Here is a 24,339-nt window from a genome sequence, read left to right on the forward strand (position 1 = left end):
TTCAAACAAGCTAGTGTCACGATCTGAATAATGTGTACTTGTTACATGTTCTTCAAATGTAAGAAGCAGTGAAAACAGCATGTGTCTAAATGAAAGGCTAATCTGCCAGCAGGGAAAAAAAAACCTTTGGATTCCAATGTAAAGACGTCTTTTCTCTGTCTCTGTTCAGTTGATTTCAGTTGAGTAACAAACACTGGATTCTCCTCATTCTCATTCAGCGGCTGTCTCAGTAGTCGACACGTGAATGAGCCAGAACTATCACACTTTTAATGTGAAGGAGCAGCTGTGCCTTCATGCTGAAAGGGGGCTTTTATTTTGACAAGGCCAGCTGCTTGAATAGAAGAGAGAAAAGGGTCTTAAAGGACCACCATGGACAGCCTGAGCACTGTCCAGCTCAAATATGTGCCTAGTGTGTCATGCTTTTAATCCCCTTTTTCTTTCCTTGTCTTCTGTCCTTTCCTGGTCATCTCCCTGTCCTCCTAAATGTTCCACTCTGTCGTTTTTACCTCAGCAGCTGATAGGCCAGGAGGTGTTGTGAAGGTGTTATGTTCCTCATCGTCTTTGTTTGCAACTTCTTCAATCATCGCCTCTGACAAAACTACTGGTCGGATTCATTTTAAAACTAGAAAAGCACGCGGAGAGCGCAGACACCCGCCCACACCGGCAGATCAGCGCCCCCCCCCCCCCCCCCCCCCCCAATCACCACCAAATTTTAATCATTTGTTCCTTGTGCCAGTATCAACTTTTCCTGAAAATTTCATCGAAATCCTTCCATAACTTTTTGAGTTATCTTGCTAACAGACAGACAAACCTAGATGAAAACATGACTTCCACCGTTCCTTGGTGGAGGTAATTATTTATGTAGCTTCCGGACCATGTCTACAAAGGTTGTTCACAGTTTTGAGCATTTTAAATTTTTGAAATATTAAACATTTGCCTTTACTCACAATGGCTAACATGGAAATGGTTAGAGATATCAATACAGTTACTATTGAGCAGTGGTAGGAAGTCATAAATGGACATTCATTTGGGTCCATGACCTTTGACCTTGAGTGACCTTGAAGGGTCTAACTCAAGGTCACTAATGTCAAGATTTCAACAATCTTCTTCTCTGAAACTACTTGTTGGATTCATTTCAGTTTTTTATGTAGCTCCTTTGGGAGAATATCTACAAAGTTTGCTCACAGTTTTGAGAAATTTTGATTTTTGTTGAATTTCAGAATTGAATTACATTAACCCTTTCATGCATGAATTATGAGAACCTTAATCAAGATTTTTTTTTTTTCCTGTGTTTTTATTCCTCTGTAGGCATGAAAAAAAAACCAATGTGACTGAGTTTTTTCTATGAACCTATTTTCACGGAGTTACAAAATCATACGTTTAATTTTAGAAGCAAAGAAACATGTATTTACTGATATACTGTGTGAAAACTATAGAGAGATAAAAACATTTTTAATGCTGCTAATCTGATGTTTTCTCACATTTTAACAATACCTGCATGGAGATAATATGCAAAAAAAAAAAAAAAAAAAAATCCCCTTTCTATTTAAAAAAACAAAAAAACAAAAACAAAACTGTTAATTACAGTTTAATAACAATTAGCAATTTTTTTTTTTTTTTTTTTTTTTTACAGTCAAACATGTTACTGCAGATCAGGTTCATTTGGAATAGCAAATTTACAGTAATGGTCTGAATGTCAGTGTATGGGATGGTGCATAAGTGTCCACTGTGTTGGCTGATATGGAACTGAAACAACAAAACCCATAAATCTATAAGAGAACACCTTTGAACAGCTGTCCACTGTAGTGACCACTGTGCATGAAAGGGTTAAAGACTTGCCTTTATTGATAATGGTCCATATTTTGATGGTTTATAACATGTAAATGGTTACAGATATCAGTATAGTTCCTATTGAGCACTGATAGAAGTCATATATGGGCTTTCATTGAATTAGTTGAGTTCTCCTCCAGTGAAAGTACCACCCACTTGTGTTGGGAGACTGATCTCCTGCATCCAGACCACAGGACTCTGACATAGCGGCAAAACTTATGTTGAAAACAAGATGGCGCTGACTGATGGTGACACGCTACGAGCCCCTCTCTCGCTGGTCTTAGTGTTGCTTCTTTGTTTTTGTTATTTATTTTTTGATATTGGGCAGAGAGAGAGCCAGGACACACTGTGTTTCATTGCCATGGTACTTGTACCCTGAACACATACATGTATGACAAATAAACTTGAACTTGAACCTGACAACCTCACAAATTCAACTTGTTATTGATTCTTGATAGAACATGCTGGTGAGATACAGGAACATACGTCCTATTTTTTATATTCACATGGTTCTCACAAGTTCTTTATTTTCTCCTCTTGCATCTTTTCTTCCAGTCTCACATATTCTCCTCCTTTTCTTACCTCTTCATCTTTCTTCTTCTCCTCCTTCCAGTCCATCACAGCACCAGCTATGACTTCAGCCACTCCCCCGTCCTCTGAAGGCTCCTCACCACAGAAAGTGTGCCATTCCCAGACCCAGACCGACGTCACCAAGCCCCTGTTGGGTTCTCCTGGGAGCACCGGAGGTACAGGAAATGCAGACACAGGAGCCGGAGGGGCCAGCGCTCTGCGAAGGAGGCGCCGCGTCCTCTCCAAAGATGGACGAAGCAATGTACGCATTGAGCATGTGAGCGGACGAGGGGCGTTGTACCTGCGCGACCTCTGGACCACTTTTCTGGACATGCAGTGGCGTTACAAGTTCTTTCTGTTCTCTGCTACCTTTGCTGGGACCTGGTTCGTTTTTGGGGTGCTTTGGTACCTGGTAGCGATGGTACATGGAGATCTGTTAGGTAAGGATGGATGGAAGATGAAACGCTAATGACAAGGGTCAAGGTTTGAGTTGCATTTTGGTGACATTAAGGGCAAAAATTCAAGTTCTTGGTTATGAACTGAAAATATATCAGTTTAGGGTCAAATTTTCTCAGGAATCTGAATCGGAAATCATTTATGCAACATCTTTTGTGGTTTTTAAATCACTGAGCCTTTAGTGACACAAGGTTGAAACAAAAAAACATGAAATTTCGCCTATGCACGACTAGATTTAACTATTTAATTTCTGTCAAAAATCAAACATAACATGCCTTCTTCTCTTCATCTGTGAGTTTTGGATACTCCCCAGGAGGCCTTCCTCCACCCCTGGATGGCTTTGGTCTGGGCATCTTAGCCCTATTCAGTCAGTGTGAAATTTAAAAAAAATATATATATATATCAATTAGGCATTACTCCATAACATGTGTAAGAGTTGTTTTATTAGTTTAACTATAAATTGATCTATAGAAGCCTTCCTAAAGTGATTCTGGCTGCTTAAATTGGCTTCATCATTGACAGAGCAAGTCCAAATCTAACAAATTGGTGGGCAGTTTCAAAAACAAATATGAAAATTTGGTTGTAAAAAAAACTTGATCTCACTTTAGGAAAGTAAATGGGCCTAAATAATGTAAAGTAATTGTAGCCCATGTAAGTGGGCAGAATTGATTAAATTTTGGAGGCTAGATATTATAGAACGGTCTGCCAGTACAAGCCTTCTATTTGCCTTAAAGTCATATTATTTGAGGAATAACACAAAAGATCATCGTACACCTGTATTAGAATCCAAAAATATGTGAGTTTCACCCCTAGTTCTTCCCCATCTTCACCCTCTGGTCTAAAGTGGTCCCCCATTGAGGTGATTCAGAGGTAAGTGGTGCAAGATTGGAAAACAAACACGGCCTGAATACAGCGGTCTATAGGTTCAGACATGGAAGCAAAGAGGAGAGAAGGGAAGGCAGGGAGGTATTTGTAGGAATATGACAGAAGCTGGAGCGATTTGAAGTGTAGTCCTGTCCTGAAATTCAGATAAGACTATCTCCAATATGTTATCAGAGACATCAACATACGCAAGTACCTTCTGTGAATCAGACAAAATAAGGTTATAAACAGTTGACTGAGATAAGATAAGATAAGATAAGATAAGATAAGATAAGATAAGATAAGATAAGATAAGATAAGATAAGATAAGATAAGATAAGATAAGGTAATATAAGATAAGATGAGTTAAGATAAGATAAAAATAAGATAAGGTAATATAAGATAAGATGAGTTAAGATAAGATAAAAATAACATAAGGTAATATAAGATAATCTAAGATAAGAAAAGATGTGTTAAGATAAGATAAGATAAAAATAAGATAAGATAAGATAAGATAAGATAAGATAAGATAAGATAAGATAAGATAAGATAAGATAAGATAAGATAAGATAAGACTATTTATCCCACCATGGGGAAATTTCACAGCCACATACAAGCAAGTGTGAAAAAGAAAGGTTAAAAAAAAAAAAAGAAAACACAAATGAGTGAAAAATTAAATTAAAAAAAGAAACATTAAGAGAAAAATAAGATGTTTGGTTTTAATATAAATATTTATGTAAAAATAGAATTACAATTAAACTCAAATATTATTTACTTATTTACATTGTGAGGGTCTTTGAACACTGCATCAGGGAATAAACAGTTCAACCTGTAATTTGTTCGTGCTAAGTGCGTGATCGTGTGTTCTCCCCATTTTTCCTCCAGAGTTTGACCCCCCCTCCAATCACACACCATGTGTGATGGAAGTGAAGACACTGACAGGAGCCTTCCTCTTCTCTCTTGAGTCTCAGACCACCATTGGCTACGGTTTCCGGTGCATCACTGAGGAGTGTCCTGTCGCCATAGTACTGCTGATCTTTCAGCTGGTGATCACCATGGTGATGGAGATCTTCATCACTGGCACCTTCCTTGCAAAGGTAACAATGAAAAAAGGTGAAAAAAGCAGCAGTGTGAGTGTAGGGGGTGGACACTGATGTCACTGGGCCACTGGATAATAACTTTCTAGTCAGGGCTGAGTGACAAGACACACTTTACACAGAAGTGGATTATTGTGCAGATGTTCTGACCCCTCATGTAGACTGTACTCCACCTTCCTTTATGTGGGAAATTTAAGCTACAATGTGCTGTTGTGTTGAACTTCAGGTACGCAAACATCATCAAGACATTTGTATGTATCATATATCTGAGAACAAAAGTCTTAGTCGTGTTTCAAAAAGCTATAATATAATTATTCGGTCTCTGGCAGGTCGCTCGTCCTAAGAAGAGAGGAGAGACAGTGAAGTTCAGTCAACATGCTGTGGTGTCAAACCATGAGGGGCGACCATGTCTCATGATCAGAGTGGCCAACATGCGTAAAAGCCTGCTGTTAGGATGCCAGGTAAGAGAACAGTATGTGTGGATATGAAGCTCTCACAATGACAGTGTTAGGCAACTTCACAATTCATGTACAGTCACAGAAAGAATTATTATTATTATTATTATTATTATTATTATTATTATTATTATTATTATTATTATTATTATTATTATTATTATTATTATCATCATTTTCTTCAATTTCTTTTTTTTTTAAATGCCTGGTACAACTAAAGGTACATTTGTTTGGACAAATATAATGATAACAACAAAAATAGCTCATAGTAGTTTAATTTCAGAGCTGATATCTATCCATCTTCCATGTTTTCTTGATAATAACAAAATCACTTCAGTTCTTACATCTATATCTATGGCATTGTACTGACAAAAACAGTGCTTTTAGGCATTCCATGTTTTCTTTTCTGTCTGTTTTAGTCACATGATACACACAGGAGTTAGTACTGGATTGCATAACCATTGTTTTTGATGACTTTTGATGGTCTAATATTTTTTTCTGTGACTGTATTCTCAATACATAACATATAGCATATATGAATGATTGTATTTTGATATTAAATTTGTATTAAATTTGTCATACATTTTTGAAATTCTAGATTACTTCCATTTTTTGTTGAAGATGATTATTACTAAAAAAAAAAGATACACTTATGCTGGACATTTGGATACTCTGAACACAACTCCTATGTGTTGCTTTTTGGGATTTGTAGAGTTCATTAAACAAAATAAATATATTTTCATCAATGTTACAAATAAGAAAAGTCAGGAACAGAATATGCCTGAATACAGATTATCTGCAACGCATCCACATGTAAACTGTATTTTGTTAAGACATCTTCCTAACTGAATATATTTGATTATATTTGAAAAAAAAAAACAATACACAAAAAAAACCCTCCAGTTTGTGTTTATAGTTTAAGAAATGATGTCATTTCAACCCAGGTTTTTATACACAGCAGTTTCAACAGGATGCTGTGGTTTTGTATAACTTATAGTGGGTCAACACAATCCCAGAAAAGTACTGGTATTGTGTTACTTTAAGATGTGTTCCCCTTATTCTGCCCAAAAATAACACCACAACAGTCATCCACATGTATTTCTGTCTGTAAATAATGTAAAAAAAAACAAAAAAACAAAAAACAACAACTTGTAAATGAACTTGAATTTACAATTTAAAGGCTTCAACAGCCTCCATTATGCAAGGAGGCATGATAAATGAACAACATTCAGTCTATTTATTTATTTATTTATTATGTTTCATTGTGTTTTTATCTTTTTATTATGTTTTTATTGCATTTATTTTACTGTAATGCACTTTGGAAACCTTTGTCTTTGTTTAAATTTGTGCTTTATAAATAATAATGGATTAGATCGGAACCTAAATATGAAAACACTTGCCCTTGATTATATTTCACATCAGATCTATTCACACTGGCAACAATTTTGAACAGTGTCAGTTGTTCAATAAAAGATTTGAACTGTAACTATTTGCAGCAGCCAGTTCAATGAAAATAGTACTGGAGTAATGGAAAAGCCTCTATTATGAGTCTCATCCAGTCTAAATTAATATCATATCCTTTAAATGCCTGTTCAGGAGTCATAATGTAACTAAATAATGTAAAATAATGTAAATAAAATGAACAGCATAAGACATAGTGAATAAGTAAATCACACACATTCAGTTTGACACAGACTTTGGCCATTACAGGGTTAACTTTTTATATGGCACTCACTAAAATAATCTGAAATTCCAAATTTCAACCTTAGTGTGTTATTGGACATCATCATCTACCTCCTTTTGCCGTAAAACATCTGAGCAACACTTGGTAAAAAGTCAACACATGCAATAAAACACCTGTTCTAAGGTCATAAATGGACAAAAATCACTTATATTCACTATTTACAGCTTCAAAATGTCTATAAAATCCCTCTGAATCACTGTATAATGTTTAAAAAAAATAACAAAAACAACATGCTTCCTGACCTTAGCTTCATATTTAATGTCAGCAGAAATGACCAGATATAGTCACTTGCCCGATAAAGGGTTAAACCTGGGGCCTTTCAGTTACAGTACAGGTGTCAAACATGCGGTCCGGGGGCCAAAACTGGGCCGCCAAAGGTTCCAATCCGGCCCGCAGGATGAATTTGCAAAGTGCAAGTTAGGACATCGAACTCAAAAATAATATCATAATAACCTATAAATAATGACAACACCATTTTTTTCTCTTTGATTCAATGCAAAAACGTTAAATTATGAAAATATTTACATTTACAAACTCTCCTTTAACACTAAAATGTGAATAACCTGAACAAATATGAACAACCTGAAATGTCTAAAGAAAATTAGTTAAATTAAATTAATTTTAATAATTTTACTGCCTGTTACTAAATGTTTTGTGCCTTTGTAGATCTGATCTGTAATACATATGTATAAATGATAAGTTGAGGCATAATATTGATAAAATTGTACTCATATTTCTTAACAAATATCATTTTTTTCAGGTTATTCACATTCTTTTTGTTTGGATAGTTTGTAAACGTAAATATTGGCATAACTGAATGTTATTTTTTGAGCTAAAAGAATTTGGAGTTGCCATTATTTATTGGCTATCATGTTATCATTTTACTGGTTCGGCCCACTTCAGATAAAATTGGGCTGAATGTGGCCCCCGGAAAAAAATGAGTTTGACCCCCCTGGGTTACAGGATGCTTTCTCCAACGTCTTGGCTACTTTTTCTGACTCCATCTTGGCTCCCAGGTGACGGGGAAGCTGCTCCAGACGTCTCTGACTAAAGAGGGTGAGACGGTGCGCTTGGACCAGAGGAACGTCCCCTTCCAGGTGGATACGTCCAGTGATAGCCCCTTCCTCATCATCCCCCTGACCTTCTACCACATCATTGATGAAAACAGCCCCCTCAGAGCCTGGGCGGCCAAAGGTACGTACAGCAGGACAATTTGACTTCTAAGGCTATACTTCCACAAAAGACAAGATAAATCAGCTTATTTTGAGGTCAATAATATAGTCTTTAACAGCTTAACAACCGTATGTCAGAGGGGTTGATATATTTTATATTACAGGGAAAAGAGCAGTGAGTACATTAGACATTTTTAGTCCTGTCACTGTTGTATTTTTTAATACGTCTAAGTGTCAGGTGTATTTTAATAATTTTTCACTTTGATGTGTCATTAATTGTAAATTTTGTATTACAAAACTTATTATACTCATTTGTGATTAGGTATTTTAAATATATGTTTTAAAGGAGTGATACTTTGCTTTTTTGAATGGAATTATGCATTTTAAAACCTTTCTACATAAACTGTAAATGCTATGCTTGGGTCTGAATTCTTCATTATCCTCCTAAGACACAGCTATGGGTTTTCTGTCCAAATTTGTGGACAAGAGTTTCAAAACTTTATACAAAAAAAAAAAAAGAAGAAGAAAAGAAAACTGTCCACCACAAAGGAGATTCCAGAAAAAAATTAAAAACTGCATCTGAAAAAACTGTTGCATCATGATGTTTCCAATATAGGCACTTATTTAATGAGAAAAGCACTCGGAGAGCGCAGACCTCCGCCAAGGCAGGTCAGTGCCCCCCCCACCCCCACCCCCCCCGATCACCACCAAAATTTAATCATTTGTTCCTTGTGCCAGTATCAACTTTTCCTGAAATTTTCATCCAAATCCGTCCATACCTTTTGAGTTATCTTGCACACAGACAGACAAACAGACAGACAAACCAACGCTAGCAAAAACATAATCTCCTTGGCGGAGGTAAAAAAGATGATCAAGACAAAGTAGCAATTGCCATGTACACTAGTAACAAAATAAATTCAATATGTACTGCTCAAAAAGGAGTGGGAAAAAGAAAACTTATCCCACCTCCATCTTCAACCCTATTTCTGAGTAATGACACCAGAAAGGTCGTTTTGAGCACTGGCCCTTTAAATGCACATGCCCCGCCCCCTCCAGGTTGTTGGCTGTGCTGCTCTGTCCCGTTCAACCAATAACTGAACATTTTAGGTAATCGGCTCGAAGTTTGGACATATTTTCAGTTTTTACTACAACCGCTGCTGCTGATAAACAATTATGTCGTACTCGGAGAAATGTTCGTCTGAAGTCTTGACCTTATATGTGCAAATGTTGTGACATAACTAGTTATAAAACATAACAAATTAAGCAGGAATTAAAACAGGTTGTAGAAATCCACTCAATTTTTGCCAAAATGAATATAAAGATAGCTTTGCAGAAACTGGAGGGTTCAAATTCAAACTTTATGAACTATTAGGGTCCAAATACACAAATAAATGAACCAAAGACTAATAAAAGTGGGTTTAACAAAATATGACCCCTTTAAAAACTGCATCATAACTCACTGGTCACAGTGGATCTATAAAGGCAAGAAACATTTAGTAACAGGCAGAATATTGTTAAAATAAACTTATATTTTGTAAGAAATTTCAGGTTTTTCATATATGTTAAGGTTAGTTTTGTAAGTGTCGACTAGTGATGTGACATTCACAAACGAATCGAATCTTTTGAACGGCTCTTTGAAATCAACGATGGGCACCGAGTCTTTGTAAAGAGCCGTGAATTTTTTTTTTCTTTTTTTAAGGAGGGTGTGTCCGATTGCCTGTCAATTTAGCGTCACTGAAACCCTCTTTGTTTTCAATTGTTTTCTTTTTGCTAAGATTGCTTCTTTTTGTTCAGTTGTAGCAACATCCGGTGCATACATCTGCAGGCCAAAGTGTGCACATTTTTTTTTCTATTTCTCATCACAGCATTCCTTTTCTTACTACCACATTTTATTTCTACTTTGAAGAACAACCATTTGAAGATATTTGTGCATTGCGCAGCTTTCTAGTATTTACATATATTTTTGTTCATGTTGCCGGAGTTACATACAATGTAATTCCAGCATTTGCCTAATGTCACCTCTCATGTCATTTATTTAGCCCACACATTTGAACTAACTGTTCTTTTTTACGGAAAGATAATATTTACTGCCACCAATTAAACACCTTTAAAATGTAATGTCAATCATCACATGTAGCCTATTTAGTCATTAAAACATTGGTGTTTCAAAAGAATGCAAAAAACATAAAAGAGCCAGTCTTTTGAACGGCTCTTTTTAGTGAACGGCTCCTGACTGAACGGCTCCCTTCAAAGAGCCAAAAGTCCCATCACTAACTTATATTTTGTGAGAAATTTCAGGTTTTTCATATATGTTAAGGTTAGTTTTGTAAGTGTAGACATTTTCATGCAATTTTACTATTTTGCACTATAATAACAATTTGTAGTTGTTGTTGTTGTTGTTGTTGTTTACAGATTAATATTGTAGCGTAGGTGGAGGCTTGGCAGGAAGTAAACTCAGTGTCAAGTGCCAGCACAAATTGCACTTTCAATTAGATAATTGGCAAGTTTTACATCAGACTAAGCATTCACAACAGGATAGCCATTGCTCAGCCTATGGCTCTTAATCAGGGTGCAACTCTACAAAAATACAAAAATAAACACAAAAAGGCTAGTAAACATTGCCATACACATATTAAGTCAAAACTAATACTAACACAACAACCCTGTCTAACTCCTGCACATAAAAATAACACATTTACAACAACATGCCCACTACCCACAATGCAGTGCAGCAAACATGCCACAATATGTTATTATTTTACTGGTCTGGCCTACTTGAGATCCACCTGAGCTTCATGTGTCACTTGAACTAAAATGAAATGTATTATTAATATCTTTAGTGTAATTTCTGCACTTTGCTTGATTCGTAAACCTCAGAAAAGCACTGTTTTCATTTTAGATCTGACAGCTGCATCAGTAAAGTTAATTATGATAAATAAATATATGAGTCACTTTTAATACTATCAAGAATCTGATTAGGACTTATAAGAGCCTGTCCTAAATGTTCACTGAAAGGCTCTTTATTTAAACTATATCTATATTTTTATGAAATATATGTGATTGTATTGATCCTAAAGGCCTGGATGTGCCTTGGGTATGAGTGTGCAGTAGTATGTGCTGTATGTGTATGTAGGTGTTGCTCTACAGTCATGTGCTGTGTGCCTGGCGGCCTCTCGCTGTCCATAGTTGGGCTGATTTGGCATTAGAGGAGAGGGTTTCTGTAAGTGGAATGTGTGTGTGACAGACATAACCATGCAGAGACACCCCTCATTAGAGCACAATGCAGTACAGTCTGGGGTGTTCACACAAAGAGCGCACACATCCACTTATAGCAGAATGAGCCTGCAGACAGACAGACAGGCAGACAAACAGACAGACGGACAGACAGACAGGCAGACAAACAGACAGACAGACAGACAAGCAGACAGGCAGGCAGACAGACAGACAGACAGACAGACAGGCAGACAAACAGACAGACGGACAGACAGACAGGCAGACAAACAGACAAACAGGCAGACAGACAGACAAGCAGACAGACAGACAGACAGACAGACAGACAGACAGACAAACAGGCAGACAGAGAGACAAACAGACAGACAGACAGAGAGACAGGCAGACAGACAGACAGGCAGACAGAGAGACAGACAGACAGACAGACAGACAGGCAGACAGACAGACAGACAGACAGACAAACAGGCAGACAGACAGACAAGCAGACAGACAGGCAGACAGACAGACAGACAGACAGACAAACAGGCAGACAGAGAGACAAACAGACAGACAGACAGAGAGACAGGCAGACAGACAGACAGGCAGACAGAGAGACAGACAGACAGACAGACAGGCAGACAGACAGACAGACAGACAGACAAACAGGCAGACAGAGAGACAAACAGACAGGCAGACAGAGAGACAGACAGACAGATAGACAGGTAGACAGACAGACAGATAGACAGACAGAGAGGCAGACAGGCAGACAGACAGACAGGCAGACAGACATCAGTACATTTACTCCTATTGTGTCATTTAGGCTGACTTTGGTGTTATTTTTAGTTCTTTTCCTCTATTTTTATGTCTTCTAACAACTATACCTTAAAGTTTAATTTCCACCTGGTTTCTTTTAGATTAGATTAGATTAGATTAGATTAGATTCAGTTGGATTCAATTCGATTAAATGAGATGAGATTAGATTGGATTAGATTACATTAGATTACATCAGATTATACAGACTATATACATTTTTACAACAGAGTGGAATCACAAAAAGTCATACTTAATGGTCAGGGTTTTTTTTTTTTATTAGTGATAATTACTTACAGTATTTAACTTTCCTTGTAGCTGAACTTTCAGTGTCTCCAACCATGGCCTGATTTAATCCATGGGCAATAATGTCTTTATAATAGTTTATAATGCTGTTGCTTTTGTATTGTACTGTTTAGGACCCTGATTTGTGGAAAATATGTTGCACTAACCTGTAGATTATAACATTATGTGCAGTGAGTACTACAAAAGTAATATAGGATGTCTTAACCTTGTGAAGTGCACAGTGGAGTGTTTTTGAAGATAGATAGATAGATAGATAGATAGATAGATAGATAGATAGATAGATAGATAGATAGATAGATAGATAGATAGATAGATAGATAGATAGATAGATAGATAGATAGATAGATAGATAGATAGATAGATAGATAGATAGATAGATAGATAGATAGATAGATGCTTGACAGACAGTAAAAATCGAATATAAGAATAACAATAGAATACAAGAGCAAACACACGACACAAAATAAGTTCGAAGTATAAAAAACAGAACTGGTACAAAAGTCGGCCAATCAAATTCTAAGGTACAACAATGAACTGTAATGGTTAAAGTTAAATGGAAGAGCTGTAGCTGTGTATTTAGGGAGTTATAGGTTTAATTTTAATCTCTCTGCCTGACACCTATGAGAGCTATATTTAATTTAACTATAAAAACGTGTCTTGTTTTTTGTCTGGTGATAAACCCACAAACCCAAAACATGTTGAATAAACTAATACATGTTGATTTGTGAAAACCAAATGTACCCATAGATTAACCCTTTCATGCATAGTGGTCACTACAGTGAACAGTTATTCTACAGCTGTTCTCTTGTGTATTCATGGATTTTGTTGTTTTAGTTTAATATCAGCTGACACAATACACTGCAATTGATAATATTACTGTAACTTTGCTGTTCTTGATAAACCAAATCAACATGTTTGAGTGTAAATCAATTCCTTGTTATTGTTATTAGACTGTAATTAACAACAAAAGTTGTTTTTTGGGGTTTTTTTTTTTGGCATATTATCTCCATGAAGTGACTAGTATTAGAGTTCACAGCAAACAAAAAGTTAAGGATATTTCTTTTCTTTTTTTTTGTCTTTTTTTTTTTGTCATTTTTGCCATTTGTAAATAAAACTATGTCTGGTCATAAAAAAAAAATGTGTTTCAGTTCAATTCACACCAAAAAAAAGTGAAAAGCGTTGTGCAAAAATCCCAACTGAAAAAAAATAGCCCCCAAAATTTTAAATACCCATAACTTTTTGTTTGTGGTGTGTATTAGAATGTGAGAAAAAATCAAATTAGCAGCATTTAATGTCTTTATTTCATAGTTTTCACACAGTATATCAGTAAATACACATTTCGTTGCTTTAAAAATTAAACACACATTTTTGCAACTCCTTCATTAAAAAAAATATTAATCTCATTGTTTTTTAAATGCCTAAAAAGGAATAAAGAAAACAATCTTGATTAACATTCTCATAATTCGTGCATGAAAGGGTTAAATACGTTCATCATGTCTTCCATTCCAAATGTTAGTTAGAGATTTTCTTGTGATCAGAAAAGTAGAATTGAGGAAATATGGGGTTTTTACCTGCTGACAGTACAAAAACATCTTTAATCATCTTTCTGATCACAATAAAATCTCTAACTAAAACATACCCATCAAACACACAAATACACCGTATATACTTTATAATCCATACATATACACTTTATTAACCGTTTCATGCATGAATTATGAGAACCTTAATCAAGATTTTTTTCCTGAGTGTTTTTATTCCTCTTTAGGCATTAAAAAAACAATGTGATTGATTTTTTATTTTTTTTTATTTTTTTTTTTTTATGAACCTGTTTTTCATGGAGTTACAAAAATGTCCACTCAGCTGGACACCATAGGTTTAATTTTTGAAGCAAAGAAACATATGTTTACTGTCATACTGTGTGAAAACTAGGAAATAAATGGGTTTTTTTTAATGTTGCTAATCTGATGTTTTCTCACATTTTAACATACTATAATAGTAGTTATTACTCACTCAAATAATGTGCAAAAAACAACAAAACACAACAACTTAAAAAAACCAAACAAAACTGTTAATTACAGTCTAATAACAATTAGCAATTGATTTACACTCAAATATGTTGCTGCAGATCAGGTTTATCAAGAACAGGAATGTTACAGTAATGGTATGAATTGCAGTGTATCATGGGATGGTGCATAAGTATCCATTGTATTGGTTGATATGCAAGTAAAACAACAAAATCCATAAATATACAAGAGACCAGCTGTAGAAGAACTGTCCACTGTGGTGACCACTGTGCATGAAAGGGTTAAACATAATTCTTCAGAAACAACTCTGGCATGTCTTACAAATCCAAAACAATAAATGTTACAAACACAAATTCACTGGAGCTTCTGATTAAACAAGTGATTTAGTAGAAGATATGAATGAATGCAGGATCCAGGCTTTAGTCCAAAAACAGAACACCAAAGCTGAGGCCGAATGACACAATGACTGAAACAAGTCAAGCGAACACTCAGCTGTGTTCAACACCAAAGCAATAACAGTACCACCCACAAGAAGCTCAGACAGACTATTCATTAACCCAGTGCGTTGCAGTGTGTAGAGGCAGTTGCGAAATGTGGTGTTTTTGCCTGGGAGAGGTACCGGGTCTGGGTCCGGGTCTGGGTCTGGGTTAGGGCTGTTTAGACAGATGACAGAGGGTGAATTCTGAGTGAGGCCTGTTGATGCAGGTGTGTTTGTCTGAGTGCATATGCCTTCTAGTGTGTTCTCTGGGCTATGTATGATCTGTGCTGACAAACAACACTGTCATGTTACAATATACATGACTTTGAATAACGAATGAATGATGACATGATTGGAACCTCAGCTCGTGACTGTGTACGTTATTGATCTGCAATGACGCGTTTGAATTCGTTAGTGAGATTTCGAGTCAAACAGTAAATGGGGAGTGTTTTTATTTTGACAAATTCAGTGTGTGTGTGTCATTCTCGTGCTGAGTGAATCAATCTGACCTGTTGGCATTTATTCTGGGATGAAGTTCAAACATCTCATGGACTAGGATGCAAGGTTCTAATAGTTTTGGATTTTTCATCATAGTTTAGTTTGATTTAGTTTTGCCTTTTTTTTTTCTCTCTAATTCAGTTAGTTTTAATTCATTTTTAGAGCAGGTTTGCTAGTTTTTATTAGTTTTCATTTTTTTCTAAATGCTTAGTTTTAGTATTAATTGTAGTTCTGTCGTATCTTTTATCTTCTTCACCGTTGTTTTCAAATTAATCGCAGACAGGTCTCTGCTGCTTTCTCCCAACATTAGTCAGCATGTTTCCAGGTAGAGTGGGGATGAGAAGATGACTCTAAACCACAAGTGATGAGAAGTGTCAGACCGTGAAATGTCGAATGGTGCCTTTAGCTAAAATTGCTAGAGCGAAAAAAATCGCTTTCGTATCAATCCGACATTGACAAAGACGAAAACTAAGGGAATTTTATCCATAATTTTTATATGTTTTAGTTAGTTTTGTAAGCACACAATACAGTTTCAGTTAGTTATCGTTTTTTCTTTTAATTATAGTTTTTATTTATTTCAGTTAACGCAAATGACTTTTCAATTCTAGTTTTCGTCATTTTGTTAGTTTTCGTTAACGATAATAACCTTGCTAGGATGTGTGTTAACTGGTTTAGTAAATGAGGCTAATGAGTGGTGAATGTAGTGATTTTAACTCATATATCTCAGTTTCTAGTCTGGGTGTGGACCACAGTTAATATCTCCATAACCCATAAAGACCCAGTGTTACTTTTGTGTCAGTTACCAGAGAAAAAATTTCCTCTATATTTATCCATTTATCACCATTTATTGTAATATTTTCCTCTTTGTTTTGAGTTTTTTCAGTGTAAATCATGTATTTTCTTGTATTTCATTCACTGATCATGTAGATGTTCATAAAAGCTCAAAGTAAATTCAGAAAAACAGAAGAAAAAGTGACTTTTTCAGTCAATGAACATAAACCCAGTATGTTCATCCACTGTCACTGATCCAACTCCATGGGTTTTACTGGTGAATCAGTGTTTCCATGGTAACCACTGAGCGTCTAAACGTCCAAATGGGTCATATGTGATGATCATAAAAAGACGACAAACTGTATTTTACACCAGTTATATACACAGTAAAAACAGTGTCAATTTAACTCTTAAAGAGTTGAATGGCCCTGCAATGAACTGGCAAAATATCCAGGGTGTACCACGCCTTCGCCCCTATGTAGCTGGGATAGGCTCCAAGCGACCCCCGTGACCCTAGTGAGGATAGAGCGGGTTCAGATAATGAATGATTGAAGAGTTGAATTTAACTCTGGTTCAGATGACATTTGGTCCCACTCAAAATTAAATTTACTCTATGGCCAGTGTTAATTCTACCCCATTCAGTGTCAAAATTAACAATGAAATGGGTAGAAATATTTAACACTGTGGTGTGTATATATGATTACACTTTATAGAGCTATTTTCACTCCAAATTTAGTTTAAAAATAACTTTAATGTTTTAATATTTATTTCTCTACAGTGTTATTTTCTTCATCAGTTTGCATCCTTTGCTCAAACTGAAACAACGTCAAATTACAGGGGTCTCTAAGGTAGGGGTTTTGAAGGGCATAAGTTTGCTCTGTGGGTTTCAATCACTCTCAGACATGCTTTTCCTATGAAATACCAGAGTTTTGTAATTACAGTTACAATTAAAACTTCATACTGACAATCAGGTTCTGCATTGTTCTTCCTACAGGTTTGACTAATGGTGTCACATTAATAAAAAAATAAACATAAAAAGGCAAATAAACATTGTAAAACAGACATATTAACCTAAATAAACATTAACACAAACCCTCCCTTGACCCCCTGCACATAAAATAAAACACAATGAGTAAAATGTCCAGTACCCATAATGCAATGCGGCAGACTGGCACTAATCATCACTCTGTAGAGTTGAATTTGACACTGCCTCTGTGCAGAACTTTACACTGACTTTTAACTCTACTGTTAAAACTGGTTTACTCTCCATAGAGCTATAAATACTCTATCTGGGTTAAAATAGCTTCAGTCTAAAATATTGACACTGCATTTTTTTTTCTGTGTACATGTAATGATAGGATGAATGGATCAACAGGTATTAAACAGTTTAGATCAGTAGATGGTTTTGGTCATAGATGAGTGTTTGGGTCTTTATGGGTTAAAAACATCTCGAAGTAGAATCAGATTCAATCAGTTACAAAAACATCTACATCCAGATTTATCCTTTTCACATTGATTTAGAATGACTTAGAATGTATTTACAGAGACCAGCTCCTTTAGTTTTATCTCTGAATGTCTCTTTTTAGTACTGACTTTCATTGTGTTTATGTATATTAGTGTTAATGTATGGCTGTGATTTCTATTTTGTGTACCTTCTACTGCTGTCTTGGCCAGGACACGCTTGAAAATGGTCAAAACACAGTAATGTCCTGTCAGAGAGTGAACTTTAATTGACTGCCGTTCCAACATTTATTTCAATATAAAGTAGCTCTTTCTTTTGGATAATCCCTTATGGTCCAACTAAAGCAAAAATGAATTTAAAAGTAAAAATGTGGGTCATTTAGCAACACTAATCTGTCAAATTGTCTCTAAAATGTACCGTCAGAGAGCTCTTGAATAGAGTGTTTTGACCCAAAAAGAGGTTTTTAATCTCAATGATCTTTTTTCCTGGTTAAATAAAGGTTATAATACACTGTAAAAAAAAAAAACAAAAAACAAAAAACGTATTATTCCGGCAGTCGAGGTGCCAAAACAATACTGTTAAATAACGGAAAAAAACCATCTCATAAAAATATGGTAATTTTCCATAATTAAAATACAGTTTTTTGCCCTAACTTTACATGAGATTTTGCTTTTTTGTGACTTTTTAATATTTAATAAAGAATATTTACATGTGTTAAAACAATCAAATTACCTATAAATATATATGTAAATAATTTTCAGTGAGATTAAGTTGTACAATCCACTGATAAAAACTGTATTTGGACAGTTTATCAGTGCTTATACATGTTATACATTCACAAACCCACATTTATTCAACATTTTTGTTGTGAAACCTCCCGTAATTACACAAGATATTTGTCAATTAACAAACAAGTCTTGTTAAACTTACAAAACTTACAGGCTTTTTAGTCTCCCACCTGACCCAGGACCACCACAAACTGATTACACTCTATGTATTCATCATAACGTACTCCATGTGTCACCCCCCCCCCCCCCCCCCCAGTCTCTCTATATCTCTATCGCTCTCTCTTTTCTCCTCCTTTACTCTCTCTCTCTCTCTCTTTAACCCCAACTGGTCAAGGCAGACAGCCATCCTCCAGGAGTCTGGGTCTGCTCGAGGTTTCTGCCCGTTAAAGGGAAGTTTTTCCTCGCCACTGTCACCAATCACAAGTGTTTGCTCCTGAAGGATTCTGTTGGGTCTCTGTAAACTTAATTTGATTCTGATTTGAACTGATAAAGCACTTTGTGACTCTGTCTGTGAAAAGTGCTCTATAAATAAAATTTACTTACTTACTTACTTACTTACTTACTTAGAACAAATACTTCTTTTACAGTTAATTGTCACTAATTTTAACTCGTTTTATTTATTTATTTTTTTTAGTGTTAAACTTTAAATTAACAGTTTAATCGCATAAATAGAAAAGAAACATTTGTGAAATTACGATACATTCACAAATATATTTTAACTGTATTTTTCTGTGAAGAAAGAAAAAAATTCATTTAAAAAATGGAAATTTTATGGTTATTCACATTTTTTCATGTTATTTTACATTTGACACATAAAATCACAGTCTATTTTGGGAATTTCATTGATATTTTCCTGTATCTTAAAAATACAGGAAAATCTGTCAAATAAACAGTGAAAATTCTGTTAAATTACAGATTTTTTTTTTTACAGTGTAATTATCTCCTCCTGTAGGTTCTTCCATTCCAGAACATTTAAAAGCTTTCTTTCCCAGTTCTGTTCTGACTTCTGGAACTCGTACAGATAACAGATCCTAGGACCTGAACTGGACACTGTAGTTCTTGAAGTCCTTCCAACAGATGTAGACCAGTAAATAACCATAATCTGCTGCTTCGCCTCTGGATGTGACCGGAGGTAACCCACTGAACCTTTAAATAAGCTTGTGTGTCCTCCAGGTGGCGGCTGGACCGACCCAGATCTGGCTGATTTTGAACTGCTGGTCATCATGAGCGCGACGGTGGAACCGACTTCCGCCACCTGCCAGGTTCGTACCTCCTACCTCCCGGATGAGATCCTCTGGGGCTACGAGTTCCCCCCTGTGGTTTCCCTGTCGCCCTCAGGGAAATACGTGGCTGATTTTGCCTACTTCGACAAAGTAGCCAAAACCAAAACCCCACCCCACTTCAAACAGGCCCTGCCGTCAAGTCCTTCCATCCAGCCATCCGACGGTCACACGGGGGGTGGGACAGACCCCGAGAAGATGCAACTGGAGGAGAGCTACAGGGGTGAGGTGAAGGGGCGAGAGAAGGGGCGAGTCAAAGACAGCAGCCTGTTGAGTGTTCGTATAAGTAATGTGTGAACAGGAAGTAGTCACATAAAGACTGTGCACCACATTCTTCTAGGCCCATATCGGAACTGTGGACCACGTGGCAGGAAATCAAACCACCAGCGACTACAGAGATGCACTGCCAATCTGCAACTGTACGACAAGTCTGTAAATATGCCTCCAGTATCTAAAGGACTAACCTACAAACTTTTACTGGTGAAACTGGTTTTGGACAGGAGGGATTTTACTGTAACTGGAAGCATATGTGTGTGTGTGTGTGTGTGTGTGTGTGCGCCACTATTTTTTCATGAAGTGATGCGTTGACTTCCACAGTGGCACCGTCTTCCAACAGTTGTGCAGTCAGGTAATGGAAAATCAAGTGAGAAGTCATGAGAAATTTAAGTTTTACAGTTTCTCCTTTTTTTTTAGTCAAACCTGTGTCCATGAGTCTGCTAAGCTGTACAATCAGGCCATAGATAAGTGTACCAAATATTTGCTATCCTACTTTTAATTCTAAATTGGAGAATTTCTTCATACAACAAACCGTATGCAGCAACGTAGCAGGTTACCAATATACACTACAGGTTAAAAGTTTTAGAACACCCCAATTTTTCCAGTTTTGTATTGAAATTCAAGGAGTTCCAGTCCAATGAACAGCTTGAAATGGTACAAAGGTAAGTGGTGAACTGCCAGAGGTAAAAAAAAAAAAAAAAAAAAAAAAGCTAAGGTTAAACAAAACTGAATAATGTACATTTCAGAATTATACAAAAAGGTGAACAAGACATGGGTTAACAACTTAAAGCAGTTCTGCAGCAATGGAGGTTGAGCAAGCCACGAAAGTTGGTGCTACCAATTCCTCCAGGTGTCCCAACATTTGTGAATTCCTTCCAACCCCCTGTGTCTGTATAAAAGTAGAGTTGGAACACACTTTGGTACCATACCATTGTGAGCATTATTTGAACAGTATTGTACTGCAGAAAGTAGTGTGTTACTATAAAAATGAAAAGAGGAAAAGGCAATTAACAATAGAAGAGACAGAGCATCAGAACACTTAAAAATGTAGGTCTGTCCTACAGAAACCTCCAACTGGAAGTCTTCTGTTCACAGCTGAAACTTAGACTTGCTTCCTACGACCACTATCTTCACTGTGCTTTCAGCTGTTGTCCTGTCAGTCTCCTCTCACTCCAGCTGTTGAATGTCATAAACTTGTCTTCTGGTTCTGTTGTGTCTTTGGCTCTGCCACACCTCTTCTGTCAGCATTTCCTCCAGTTTCTGAGTGCCTTTGGATGGTGAAGGAAACTGGACTTACTGACACCTGGACTTTCTTGGACATTTCTCTGAAGGACAGATCTACATTTTTAAGTGTTCTGATGCTCTGTCTCTTCTATTGTTAATTGCCTTTTCTTCTTTTCCATTTTTATAGTAACACACTACTTTCTGCAGTACAATACTGTTCAAATAATGCTCACAATGGTATGGTACCAAAGTGTGTTCCAACTCTACTTTTATGCAGACACAGGGGGTTGGAAGGACTTCACAAGCGTTGGGACACCTGGAGGAATTGGTAGCACCAACTTTCGAGGCTTGATCAACCTCCATTGCTGCAGAACTGCTTTAAGTTGTTAACCCATTTCTTGTTCACCTTTTTGTATAATTCTGAAATGTACATTATTTTTCAATTTTGTTTAACCTTGCCTTTTTTTTATTTTATTTTTTTTTTTTACCTCTGGCAGTTCACCGCTTACCTTTGTACCATTTTAAGCTGTTCATTGGACTGGAACTGCTTGAATTTCAATACAAAACTGGAAAAACTGGGGTGTTCTAACACTTTTGACCGGTAGTGTATCTCTAAAAACACCCCCACAGCAGTTCAGAGAAAATAAACCTGGTTATCAATTGTTTAGTTATGATAATCATCTGCTGACAGTGATCAGTTTGGACATACTGGTCACTAAAAGTGTTTTTTTGTCACTGTTAAACTGATTTAAGTGTCAGTGGTTTTGTCTGAGCGTACACAGATTCTCAAAGTGTACAAAGGCTGCTGTTCCTTAATAAAAACTCCCTGTAATTTTTATAAATTGATTGAATAAAACAACACTAAATGACTCCTTCTGGAGAGAAAATTACTCTCTGTAACATGATGTCACCCCCAAACAACCTATTTTTTTCAACTATTTGTCTCAGTCTCTCACTGGATCAGTAAACAGAGGTTAGCTTGTTAGCTAACATTAGCTCCAACGAAAACTATAAAAGCAGAGACATGTTTCGTTCTTCTGACAAATACACCCATAAAGACCTAGTGCTGCTTCTAATAGCAGTTCCCAAATGAATTTCTTTCTCTATTGAACCTTTCTTAAGAGATTTATCACCATTTATAATATTATCCTCTGTATTTCTGTATTAAATGAAGCATTGTTCATTAATTAATTATCTGATCATGTAGATGTTCATTAAAGCTCAGATTACAGTTGAGGGTTATTATCAAAAACAGAAAAAGTGACTTTTTCAGCAATAATATCAACAACTGAACGTAAAACCAAGTGTCTCCATCCACTGTCATTGAGCCAACTCCATGGGTTTTACTGGTGAATCAATGACGTAGAAGATGACAGTGTTTCCATGGTAACTACGAAGCCTCTGAATGTCCAAATGGGTCATATCTGATGACCATGAAAAGACAACAAACTGTATTTTTACCTGAATTATTTCAACTTATTGATAAGTTTAGTGGATCAGAAGTTATTAAACATTTTAGATCAGTAGATGATTTTAGTTGCCAGTGTCTGTTTGGGTCTTTAAGGTTTAACGTCAATGTTTCAACACACTGTTACTATTAAACAAAAATGTAGTTTCACTTCATATTCACGTCAGTTGTTTGACATTGGTAAAAGTACAGATATAGAGTTTATATGAAAAAAATGAAACAGTGGTGCTTTTTGAGACACATATTTAAAACAAATGTCACTAAGATTAAATTTTATTAAATTAATTGCCAATACAAAGTGTCTAGTCTTCATATATAGAACATAGAAGTTCCTCTCCAGGTTTCTGGCCCTGGTTAGTTCATGATATGAGATGGTTCAACTTAACCCATAAAGACACCGACCAAAACCATCTACTGATCTAAACTGTTTAATACCTGTCGATCCATTAATCCCATCAATACAGTTGGTGTAAAATAGGGTTTATCATCTTTTCATGGTCATCAGATATGACCCATTTGGATGTTCAGATGCTCCTTAGTTACCGTGGAAACACTGTCATCTTCTACAACATTGATTCACCAGTAAAAACCCATAGAGTTGGATCAATGACAGTGGATGAAGACACTGGTTTTATATTCAGTTAATGACAGATTTGACTGAAAAAGTCACTTTTTCTTCAGTTTTCTCTGCTTTTGATACAATAACCCTCAACTTTAATCTGAGCTTTTATGAACATCAGTGAATTAAATTTAGGAAAATACCTGATTTACACTGATAAAATGCAAAATATAGAGATTAAGCTACCGAGACTCAAACATCCACTGGTGACTGAAACCATCTGCTGATCTAGACTTTTTAATACCTATCGATCCACTAATTCTATCAATCCATGTAAATAATCGGTGTAAAATACAGTTTGTCGTCTTTTCATAGTCATCAGATATGACCCATTTGGACGTTCAGATGCTCCTTAGTTACCGTAGAAACACCATCATCTTCTACAACATTGATTCACCAGTAAAACCCATGGAGTTGGATCAATGACAGTGGATGGGCACACTGGGTTTATGTTCAATTAATGATAGATTTTACAGAAAAAGTTGCTTTTTGTTCAGTTTTCAGTTTCTCTGATTTAATAACCTTTGAATTTACTCTGAGCTTTTATGAACATCTACATGATCAGTGATTTAAATATCAGAAAATACATTATTTACACTGAAAAAATGCCAAATTCAGAGGATAGTATTATAATAAATAGAGTTAAATTGCTTAAGAAAGGTCATATCTACAGAAAAATCCATTTGAGAACTGCCACACAAGCCACACTGGGTCTTTCTGGGTTAATATTATAATAAATGATGATAAATCATGTAAGAAAGGTTAGATATGGAGAAAATCTCATTTCGGAACTGACACAAAAGTAGCGCTGGGTCTTTATGGGTTTAAGGGGCTTTGAATAAATGTCACATAAGTGTATGAAAGTAAAGTGCTTCCTGCATTTGAACAAAGAAAAATATGAAATACTGGTACTGTAAAGGTTTTTAAGACAAGGGGT

General features: G+C 36.0%; 1 protein-coding gene across 2 annotated transcripts in view; it reads left to right on the forward strand.

The window, feature by feature from the left end:
- Window positions 1-20,649, forward strand: part of kcnj10a (potassium inwardly rectifying channel subfamily J member 10a) — a 42,800-nt gene extending 22,151 nt beyond the window's left edge. The window contains exons 2-6 of one of the 2 annotated variants that reach the window (XM_030162090.1): window positions 2,444-2,840; window positions 4,603-4,814; window positions 5,144-5,275; window positions 8,030-8,207; window positions 19,709-20,649. In XM_030162090.1, the coding sequence (XP_030017950.1) occupies window positions 2,462-2,840; window positions 4,603-4,814; window positions 5,144-5,275; window positions 8,030-8,207; window positions 19,709-20,112 (1,305 nt within the window). In that variant the 5' untranslated portion in view covers window positions 2,444-2,461 and the 3' untranslated portion in view covers window positions 20,113-20,649. The remainder of the gene's footprint in view (window positions 1-2,443; window positions 2,841-4,602; window positions 4,815-5,143; window positions 5,276-8,029; window positions 8,208-19,708) is intronic. The other variant, XM_030162091.1, reaches the window with a different exon arrangement.
- Window positions 20,650-24,339: the final 3,690 nt, after the last annotated feature.

The sequence above is a fragment of the Sphaeramia orbicularis genome, chromosome 18 (genome assembly GCF_902148855.1).
Source record: "Sphaeramia orbicularis chromosome 18, fSphaOr1.1, whole genome shotgun sequence".
NCBI lineage: Eukaryota > Metazoa > Chordata > Actinopteri > Kurtiformes > Apogonidae > Sphaeramia > Sphaeramia orbicularis.